This window comes from Callorhinchus milii, unplaced genomic scaffold, assembly GCF_018977255.1.
Source record: "Callorhinchus milii isolate IMCB2004 unplaced genomic scaffold, IMCB_Cmil_1.0 Scaffold1, whole genome shotgun sequence".
NCBI lineage: Eukaryota > Metazoa > Chordata > Chondrichthyes > Chimaeriformes > Callorhinchidae > Callorhinchus > Callorhinchus milii.
In genome coordinates, this window is record NW_024704742.1 from 135,764,683 (window position 1) to 135,775,963 (window position 11,281).

General features: G+C 51.9%; 1 protein-coding gene across 2 annotated transcripts; it reads right to left on the minus strand.

Moving 5' to 3' along the window:
- Positions 1-233: 233 nt before the first annotated feature.
- On the minus strand, positions 234-10,313 carry cunh18orf54 (chromosome unknown C18orf54 homolog). Of its 2 annotated transcripts, none has more exons than XM_042340600.1 (8): positions 10,208-10,313; positions 8,530-8,747; positions 6,483-7,130; positions 5,889-6,039; positions 4,856-4,946; positions 4,602-4,745; positions 1,165-1,238; positions 234-397 (listed from the first exon to the last, which is right to left on the minus strand). In XM_042340600.1, exons 1-8 carry the CDS (start codon positions 10,231-10,233, stop codon positions 322-324), a joined length of 1,428 nt encoding a protein of 475 aa, XP_042196534.1. In that variant the 5' UTR covers positions 10,234-10,313; the 3' UTR covers positions 234-321. The 2 variants fall into 2 exon arrangements, with proteins under 2 accessions (XP_042196534.1, XP_042196527.1); XM_042340593.1 differs by having other exon boundaries at positions 6,483-7,133.
- Positions 10,314-11,281: the final 968 nt, after the last annotated feature.

Genomic DNA, 11,281 nt, shown 5'->3' on the forward strand with positions numbered 1-11,281 from the left:
GACAAATAAAATTGGTCTCTTCTCACAGAGTGAGAGCTGCTCACACTTGTCGGAGGGCCCAGCTGAACACACAAGCCACCTTAACGTGTGGGTGTTAAGGTTTCTAATGATCAGCACAAGCTCAGAACCACAAGCGGTGTGTAACTTCTCTAACTCACAGCTCGGAATTCCATCAGTATTATTTTTTTTTGGGGGGGGAAAGGAGAGGAAAATCGAAAGCTCCGAATTCAGAATTGGTCATTTTTTCTTTTATTATAAATTTGATACAAAACGATATGATATGTTAATAAAACAGCACTTCCTCTTTCTCGCTCTGTGCTCTCATTCGCTGCTACCTCTCTCCTCGGCTCCTGCTCCATCCACCAGCTTTGTCAGATGCTTCAGGTGCTGGAACGCCCTGTGGGGAGGACAGAAGGTCAGCTCCCAGCGAAACAGGAGGGTCTTGAGGGGTGCCTTTAAGGAAGCAAGGGAGGGAGCGAGGCGAAGGTAAAGTGTGTTGAAATTCCAGATGGTGGGGGCAGAGAGGCTGAAGGCCCGACCGCCGATGGTGGGGCAGGCTGGAGCTGCTGAGCGGAGAGAGCGGGCAGGTTGATAAGGGGTTAGCGGGTCGGAGAAGTACGAGGGAGCAAGGCCATCGAGGACCTTGAAGGTGAGGATGAGAATTTTGAACTTGATCCTCTGAGGGATCGGGAGCCAGTGGAGCGGAGAAAGATGGGTGTGATGGGGTCACAAGAGTCTGGTGCGGGAGAGGACACGAACTGCAGAGTTCTGGATGATCTGCAGCCTGTGGAGGGAAGAGTTGTGAAGGCCGACAAGCAGGGAATTGCATAGTTGAGCCTGGATGTAATGAAGGCGTGTATGAAGGTTTCAGCGCCCTAAGGCATGAGGCCATGGTGGAGTCGGGCCATGTTGCAGAGATGGTGTAGGCAGAGTGGGTCATTGCATGGGGGCAAAACATACCTAGGTTTCTGACTGGCTCAGTGAGGTAGAGTTTGCATCCGTGGATGCTGATGCGGGCAGTGCTAAGGTGCGGAAGCGCTGGCGCGAGCCGATCAGGAGAACCTCGGTAGAGAGTTGGCTCTCATCCAGGACTTGATGTCCGACAGATATTCTGATAATGAGACGGAGAGTGTGAGGGTGAGGTAGTGGTTGTGAGCTGGTTACCTTTGCAGTGATTTGTTGCCTGGGGCAGTCTCAAAGTCCGAGCTCTGTTCCACACCTCCAACTTCTAACGGCAACTGAAAAAAAAGGGGAATTTTTTTAACAAATCGGTAAAAACACTAATGTCCAATTTGGGGTATTTTTCAAGGATAGAGGGATTAGGGGATATGGGATAGGGCGGGTAAATAGAATTAGGTTAGAAGATCAGCCATGATCTTATTAAATGGCGGGGCACAGGCTCGAGGGGACGAACAGCCTACTCGTGCCCCTACGTCTTAGGGTCTTATGGTCTTAACAAGATTCCTTCATAAAGAATCTGAGTCACACAAATAATGACACAAGGGCCTGGAAGCAGTGCAGAAGAGAGCAAAAAGGATGGTCCCCAGTGAAGTCCCTGTAGCATAGTGGTTACAGCACTCGCCTTACAAGCAAGAGGACCCTGGTAGGGCGAAACCTCAGGCAAGTTTCATTACTCCACACGCCTCTGTATTTCCAGCAATAAGTAGGAACCCAGATGTTAGTGGATTGGCGAATCGCTTTCTTGGGAGTATTAATCCGTCAAAAAAAAATGTGATCGCTCAATCCACGGGTGTTTGTGTTACGCTGCTGTGTGACTTGCTACCGCGTTTCGCCCACAAAATATACACTTTGCAGTATATTCTGTGAAGCCCTTTGAGATGTCACGAAGACTTGAAAAGCACTGTATCAAATGAAAGGATTATGATTATTATAATATCAAATGCAAGGATTATTATGAAACAAAAACAGACGTCGCTGGAAACACTCAGCAGGTCAGGCAGCATCTATAGAGAAAGGAAAGTGAGTCAACATTTTGGGTCCAAAACCCTTTGTCAGAACCCGTGGACCCGAAACGTCGACTCACTTTCCTTTCTCCGTAGATGTTCGCAGTGACATCTGTTTTTGTTTCAGATTTCCAGCAACTGCAGTATTTTGCATAAGGATTAGTATTATTATGTCACAGGAACGAGCTACGAGCGACGACAACAAATTTCATTTATACAGATAGCGCCTTTCACTTCAGGAGTTCGTCCCAACTCCCAATAATTAACTTGGGCTCTTTAGTTTTGGGCGGAGAGGAGTTTAGAGGGCACTTGAGAGGTTTATAATATGCTTAAGTGGGATTCAGAAATTAAATGTAGAACAATCCTTTCACATGCACTGAGGCAGTGGGACAAGAGGGCACAGGGTCAGGGTGTGCAAGGGGCAATTTCAGGCCAGCAACCAGGAAGTATTTCTTTGCACATAGATGTAACCAATGATTGGAACTGCCACCAGGAAGGGAAGGGAGGTTGAAGCCAAGACACTGGGACTTATTGATAAAACACCTCAATGCAGTGATGGGAGGACAGTTGGATGTTCTGGAAAGATGAGGTCAAATGGGTGAGATGGAGTGGACCTACATTTCACAGTCACAGTACAGCAAAGAGAGTTCAGTGAAGCACTTCGACGTGTTATAGGTGTTGTCTCAAATGCAAAGACTTTTTCAATGTTCAACCCCATCGAGCCAGCGTTGAGTGGCGATGATTGTAACACCGACAGTGCCATCTGGTGGAGCCGAAAACAATCCTCACACACACACCCTTCCGCACCTCAGAGAGATGGCTTTGCTGTCCCCGGGTTGTTAAACTAAGTGACGTTACATTAAATTCTTTACAAGGGAATTATATAGAAAAAGAGCAAGAGTACCACCTGCTCCCTCAACCCCATCCCTACTCCTCTCCTTACCTCCCAGTTCCACTCCTTGCCCCTCCACTCACAGACGTCATAAACCTCCCCGTCCACTGGCACCGTTCCCACCCCTTTAAAAATGCCGTCATCATTCCTATCCCAAAAAACCCCATTCCTGTTCTCAAACTACCACCCCATCTCCAACCTCCCTTTCTTCTCCAAGGTTCTGGAATGAGTCGTTGCTTCCCAGCTTCGCTGCTTCCTCTCCCACCACTCCCTTCACGATCCCCTCCAATCGTGTTTCCGTGCCGCCCACAGCACTGAAACAGCCCTGGTCAATGTGATAAATGACATTCTGTCCATCTGCAACCAGGGCTCCCTCTGCCTCCTCGTCCTCCTTGACCTCTCTGCTGCCTTTTGACACTTCGACAGGCCAGAACCTTGGCATCTTGGTTCACCCTCAACTATCCTTTCTAGCCCACATCCGTGCCATGACCCGATCTGCCTTCCCCCACCAATATCACCCGATTCCGCCACTGTCTCACACCGCAGGCCGTCGAGACCCTGATACTCACATTAATAACATCGAGGCTCGCCTATGCAAACTCATTGCTTGTCGGCCTCCCCAACTCCTCCTTCCATAGGCTGCAGATCATCCGGAACTCTGCAGCCCGGGTCCTCTCCTGCACCAGGCTCCCTATCACCGCCATCCTCACCCGACTCCACTGACTTCCGATCATACAGAGGATACAATTCAAGATCCTGGTCCTCACCTTCAAAGCCCTCTATGGTCTTGCTCCCCACCTACCTCTGTGACCTCCTAAACTCCTACCATCCTGTTCGCTCCCTCCACTCAGCGGGCTCCAGCCTAGTTTGACTGGTTGGAAGAAAACTCCCAGAATAGACTGAATGGGACGGTTCCTGAGACTCGGGCAAGGTGGAATTTCCAGCCTTTGGAGTCTGTGACGGGCTAAGTCAGGGCGGAGGCGCGGGAAGCCTGACAGTATTAGATACATCCAGTCAGAGTGAGTGGGGGTGCCAATGAGTGTAGTGCGTCCCCTGATATAAAGCGATGGTTTTGAGGGGGAAGGAGGCATAAAAATTCAGGCAGGTTTGAGCGATAAAGGGACCACCGGTCAGCACTTCCATGTCGCTGATGTTCCATATATTGAAACAACAACAACAAATTACATTTGTATAGGGCCTTTCACGTCGGAAGGACGTCCCAAGGCAGGCAAAGCAGTGAGGTCCCGAGCCGGGAGTCTGCGGGGAAGTGTTCTGGAAGCAAGAGGATCGATTCCTGGGCAGGGCGAAACCTTAGGCAAGCTTCCATACGTCCGTCTACCTAGCAGTAAGAAGGAAACAGGGTGCTGGTTGATTGGCGGGTCACTTTTCCAGGGGTAATAATCTTTCCAAACAAAAACCCAATAATAATAATATTTTGGTCACTCCATCTACAACCATTTGTGGGACGCTGCTGTGCGCAATTGGCTGTCACGTATCACCCACAAAATATACAGTCAATTCACTTTACAGCATATTCTGTGAAGCGCTTTGAGACGTCGAGAAGACATGTTAAGGCGCTGTATCAAAAGCAAGGATTGTTACTTTTATTATTATTACATTTATATAGCGTATTTTATGTCAGAAGACATCCCAAGCCATGCGGTCACAAGCTGGGAATTTACGGGGAAGTGGGATTGTCCTGGAATCCCGTTGAGTGCGGGTTCCGTCCGTGTATCCTGACTCACCCGTCGGTCTTGCTCCTGCTCCCCCACCGGCTCCTCAGCGAAGCTCTGCTGAACAGTCTGTAAACTGAAGACCATCTGCTTCAGAGCCTCAATGGGCCCCGGGTGATTCCCCCCACATAGCCGCGAGCCACGGCCTCTGTCCTCCTAAACAAACAAACACAGCAGCTTAGAGCCGGCTCTGACATAATGTACCAAATGTAAGAACTATTATTATTATTAAGAATATTATTATAATAGCCCCTGCCCTCACTAACCTGACTGTTAAAGCTGTCACAGCTCTGGATGAACCTGTCAATCAGAGCAGACTTGCAGTCTTCAGCGTTGCCCACTGGTACTGGTGACTTGCTGGGGAAAGATAACAATAACATAATCCTTGCATTTGACAGGGTGAGGGGACAGGGGGTTACACAGCAACACAGTGATCACTGATCACTGATCACCCAAGGAACCAGGCACCAAAACAATATCCTTTACCCCGCTTTACAGGGCTTGTAACATGGAACTGAGCTCACAGTCCAGGAATATACGGATTGATACTCAATGATGAGGTTTGGTTTGGTCAGCCGGGTGTCTCACACACACGGAAACCCATCACCCTGCTGATGAGTATCTAGACTGAGAATTCCACATATTCACGTCACCTACACATGGAAATTTCTCCATACTTGGAACCGAATGCCCACACTCTCTCACCTAACTCAACAGAGTATTAGGCGCAGATTGCCAAGAGCCAAGGCTTGGGTACCCCAGAGTCTGTGTTGGGGTAACTGATGGAGACTGACCAGTAAAAACCACATAGTCTGGCAATGTTTTCATGGGACACGTTTTCACAGGATATATTTTCATATGTTTTCATGGGATGCGCTTTTAGGGGACATTTCGCTCACAAAATACACAGTCAATCTACTTTACAATGTAAGTTGTCTGTCGGATTGCTTTCGAGAGGTAATAATCTCTCTAAAAAATAAATAAACATAATTGGTCACTCAATCCACGACTGTTTGTGGGACGCTGCTGTGCATAATTGACATCCGTGTTTTGCCTACAAAATACACATTCACTTCACTTTACAATATATTCTGTGAAGCGCTTTGAGAAGTCTCAACGGCGTGATGAGGCACTGTATCAAATGGGAGGATTATTATTATATTGTTATAAATCTGTATTGTTATAAATGTTAGGCTATCTTTACACCCTTAAGTGGAGTAGAACAACATGTTTTTACAGGATGTGTTTTACGGGAATTGTATTTACAGGATGTTTGCTTTCACCCCGCATGAAACTCACAAGGTGACGGGCGGGTTGTCCCATGACCGGTTGGCCTCCAGCACTTCCTCTGTCCGGGGGCTCCCATCGTTCCCCTCTGGGACCGTCGGTCCTTGCGACAAAGCCTCAAATGCCCGCTCAGCCTTCTGTATCAGGTCATCAATCTGCTCCTCTGTGGCAGAGAGGAAGAAACATTGGATGGAACACTGCAAAACACCTCATTCCTTTTTTTCCACCCCAAAAAACCCAATTAATCCCAGAGTCCAGTACGTTTTCAAAATGACTCATATTCCTCAACATAAGACAGCGAATGGACTTAAGAATGTGAGAAATTTAGTCCCGCGGAAAGTGACTCAGAAACTGTAGAGCTCTCACCTCAAAAGCGAGAGGAAATTGGTTTGATTCCCGGGCAGGGTGAAAGCTGAGGCAAATTTCCTCACTCCACAAGTCTGTTTGCAGTAAGTAGTTGTTAGTCTAAGCATTAAGCTACAGGACTCAACGAGCTTGTGTGGATGAAAGGGCCATTTCTCCTTCTACCCTTCCTCAACCATTGACCACCCCCCACCCCTTCCTCCCCATGCCTGCAGGTCAGATGTTCTGTGCACTTTACCGTACCTCTAAACAGCTCAGCGCGGCACCTCCCTGGTACCTCCTCCGTGCCCGAGTGGGCGAAGCGTGCGAGGGGAAACGGCATCCTCTCCCCGGCGTCTCTCTCCCGGCTTCCCGGTCCGAAGCGGCCGGCAAAGTTCCCATTCCCCAGCTTGCAGTGAGCTGTGCCAGAGCGCTGGACCTGCCAGGGGTCAGATTCCAGGTCGCATTCCCTGAGCCAGCTCGGATATGTCAGCTCCGGAACGCTAGTGATCCCGGAGAAATCCAGATCGGGATCTGGGCTAGTGAGCCACCTGGGATAGTCAGGGCGGGCGGGGGCTGCTGGTCGCTGCTCTCCCAGACTGTCGGCAAGCCGGGGGGCACGAGGGGTGTTTTGCAGGATTGCTCCGAGGCCTGCTGCGTCCCAGGGGAATTTCTCAGCTTGGAAGGTGCGGGCACTGCCTCTGTGGTAGCGGGGTGCCTGGGCTCCATGGGAGTGGGGGGTCCGGCAGTGCCCACTCCGCGCCCGGCACTGGAGCGCGACACGGTGGGTGAGGGGCAGCGAGCCGTCCGAGGGCAGCCCCACCAGGTCCTCGGTGGTCAGGCTGACCAGGTCAGGGTCGCTGGCAATCCTTCTGCTCAGGGGCCAGATGGCAAACCTGTCCTCACCCCAAACTGCTGCCGAGAAGAGAAGGAGGGGGGACTCATTAGCCAAATGTTATCTGTGCCAGATAGCTGGACACCGGTGAGAGGCACTCCTACACGCATTCATCACATCCAGGCTTGACTATGAAAATTCCCTGCTTGTCGGCCTCCCCAACTCCTCCCTCCACAGGCTGCAGATCATCCAGAACTCTGCAGCCCGTGTCCTTTCACGCACCAGGCTCCATTACCCTATCACCCCCATCCCCCATTAGAAACCTATAAGATCATCAAAGGGCACGATAGAGTAGATAGTGGGAGATTGTTTCCCCAGTTGGAGAAACTGAAACCAGGGGTCACAACTTTAAAATCAGAGGCCAGCCCTTTTCGCATTGAGTTGAGGAAGAACTTCTTCACTCAAAGGATGGTGAACGTATGGAACTCACTACCCCAAAGGGCTGTTGACGCTCAGTCCTTGAACATATTCAAGACTGAGATAGATAGATTTCTTATTGCAAAAGGGATTAAGGGATATGGGGATAAGGCAGCGTCAGGTTATTAGCTGGAGTTAGATTAGAAGATCAGCCATGATTGAATGGCGGGGCAGGCTCGAAGGGCCGAATGGCCTACTCCTGCTCCTACATGTTATGTTATCCTCACCCGACTATACTGGCTTCCCATCACACAGAGGATACAGTTCAAGATCCTATTTCTACCTTCAAATCCCTCCACGGCCTTTCTGTCCCCTACCTCTGCGACCTCCTAACCTCCTACCGACCTGTCCGCTCCCTCTGCTCAGTGGAATCCAGCCTGCTTCATGTCACCCGCCTTGCCTGCCCCGCCATTGATGGGCGGGTCTTCGGTCTCTCTGCCCACCTTCTGGAACACCATCCTACAGTGCCTCCGCCTCGCCCCCTCCCTTGCCTCCTTTAAGACCTGCCTCAAGATGCTCCTCTTCGACCGTGCCTTTGTTCACCTCCTACCTCTACCCTCCCAGCACTCCACCCTTCTTGATCCCAAACTTCAGTTCTGACTGTCCAGCGCCTTGGGACTTCCTCCTGATTTGAAAGGCACTCGACATATATAATTTACTTTTGTTGTTTTTGAATCACAGGACACAACATAGGAATAGGAGTAGGCCATTCAGCCCATTGAGCCTGTTATGCCATCGTATAATATCATGGCTGATCTGTACCTCACTCCAATTACCCCATTTCCTTGATATCCTGACTTAACAAATATCTATCCACCTCAGCGTTGAAAATGTGAATGGATCTCAGCATCCACAACCTTCTGGGGGAGAGAGTTCCAGATTTTCATTATCCCTTGGGTGAAAAATGAGGGCGGCGGCGGGGGTGGGCGGAGAGGAAGCGTGAAGGGCCGGGGTGGGTGGGTGGGGGGAGAGCTCAACAACGAAAGCCAAGAGACTCACACTGCTGGTCATCATCAGCTGGTAGCGAACGCTGCTCAGGAAGGCTCTCCAGGTAAAGCTTTTTGCTGTCCGCCACCGAGCCGGACCCCAGGTTCCGATCAAAGTTCTCAATGTACGCATCCAGCGCCTTCGAGGCCGACTGGTACGAGTGGCCACCGTACAGGATGGAGCCCTGAGACTTCGCCATCACCTCCCAAATCTGAGACTCATGGTGAAATCTTGCCGTTAAAAAAAAGACAAGAAACAGAAATAATGCTTCCATTTGATATCACGTCTTAACAGCTCTTCGAGACGTCTCAAAACACTTCACAGAATATATTGTAAATACAGTATACACAAAATAACACAAAACACAGAGTGGATTGACTGTGTATTTTGTTGGTGAAACGCAGCAGCCAACTGCGCACAGCAGTGTCCCACAAACTGTCGTGGATTCAGTGACCAATATTTTTTTGGGGGCAGGAATTATTACCCCCAGAACGCGAGGTATTTGTCGAGGTATGTTGCTACTTACTGCGAGGCAATCAGAGGCAAGTGGAGTAAGGAAACTCGAAGGTATCCCAGGAATCAAACCCGGTTCCTCTCGCTTGTGAGGCAAGTGCACTAAGCACAAAGCTACGGGGCATTTGGTCCAAGGGCATCCTTCAGTCAATAGACATCAGGATAAATACACCCACTGCCTTTGGTAAATTTGCCCTTCAGCGTATGGCTGAAGGAATTTCCACCCGATTGTACTTAAAGTGTGTCCGTCTGCCTCAGGTGACAGCATTCTCTACTCTCGAGGCAGAACGGTGTGGGTTCGAGCCTCGTATCAGGAATTGGAGCTCACAGTCCAGGATGAAACAAAGCAGTACTGGAGGCGAACTGTATTATCAGAGATGCCGTCCTCTTCACTATCTCTGGGTCTCAGTCTCTCTCTCTCACTCTCTGGGTCTCAGTCGCGCTCTCACTCTCTGGGTCTCAGTCGCGCTCTCACTCTCAGGGTCTCAGTCTCTCTCTCTCACTCTCTGGGTCTCAGTCTCTCTCTCTCTCTCACTCTCTGGGTCTCAGTCGTGCTCTCACTCTCTGGGTCTCAGTCGCGCTCTCACTCTCAGGGTCTCAGTCTCTCTCTCTCACTCTCTGGGTCTCAGTCTCTCTCACACTCTCAGGGTCTCAGTCTCTCTCTCTCACTCTCTGGGTCTCAGTCTCTCTCTCTCACTCTCTGGTCTCAGTCTCTCTCTCAGCTCTCAGGGTCTCAGTCTCTCTCTCTCACTCTCTGGGTCTCAGTCTCTCTCTCTCACTCTCTGGGTCTCAGTCTCTCTCTCACACTCTCAGGGTCTCAGTCTCTCTCTCTCACTCTCTGGGTCTCAGTCTCTCTCTCTCACTCTCTGGGTCTCAGTCTCTCTTTCTCACTCTCTGGGTCTCAGTCTCTCTCTCTCACTCTCTGGATCTCAGTCTCTCTCTCTCACTCTCTGGGTCTCAGTCTCTCTCTCTCTCACTCTCAGGGTCTCAGTCTCTCTCTCACACTCTCAGGGTCTCAGTCTCTCTCTCTCACTCTCTGGATCTCAGTCTCTCTCTCTCACTCTCAGGGTCTCAGTCTCTCTCTCTCTCACTCTCAGGGTCTCAGTCTCTCTCTCACTCTCAGGGTCTCACTCTCAGAGTCTCATTGAATCTCATTCACTTTCTGACACAAACTCACTTCCGCCTCTGGAGCAGTTGTAACATTCAGACCGCACTGCGCACGCGCCGTCTCTTCATTGGCAACACTGCAGTTGTCGCGGCCGATCAGCGGCTTTCCCTGAGTGACCCCAACCCCCAACTCACCCCAACCCTCACCCCACACCACCTGCCCCCAACCCCAAACCCCACCTCACCCCAACCCCCACCTCTCCCACCCAACCCCACCCCACCTCTCCCCAACCCCAACCCCACCCCCACCCCCCCAACCCCCACCCCCCCCCACCTCTCCCCAACCCCAACCCCACCCCCACCTCTCCCCAACCCCCACCCCACCCCCACCTCTCCCCAACCCCACCCCACCCCCACCTCTCCCCAACCCCACCCCACCCCCACCTCTCCCCAACCCCCACCCCACCCCCACCTCTCCCCAACCCCAACCCCACCCCCACCTCTCCCCAACCCCAACCCCACCCCAACTCACCCAACCCCACCCCCACCCCTACCTCTCCCTAACCCCAACCCCCACCTCTCCCTAACCCCAACCCCCACCTGCCCCAACCCCAACCCCCAACTCACCCCAACCCCAACCCCACCTCTCCCCAACCCCACCCCCACCTCTCCCTAACCCCCACCCCACCTCTCCCTAACCCCCACCCCACCTGCCCCCAACCCCACCCCCACCTCTCCCTAACCCCACCCCCACCCCCACCTCTCCCCAACCCCAACCCCACCTCTCCCCAACCCCAACCCCACCCCCACCTCTCCCCAACCCCAACCCCACCCCCACCTCTCCCCAACCCCAACCCCACCCCCACCTCTCCCCAACCGCAACCCCCACCTCTCCCCAACCCCACCTGCCCCCCAACCCCAACCCCCACCTGCTCCCCAACCCAAACCCCCAACTGCTCCCCAACCCCCACCTCTCCCCAACCTCTCCCCAACCCCAAACCCCACCTGCTCCCCAACCCAAACCCCCAACTGCTCCCCAACCCCCACCTCTCCCCCACCTCTCCCCAACCGCAACCCCCACCTCTCCCCAACCCAAACCCCCACCTCTCCCCAACCGCAACCCCCACCTCTCCCCAACCCCAAC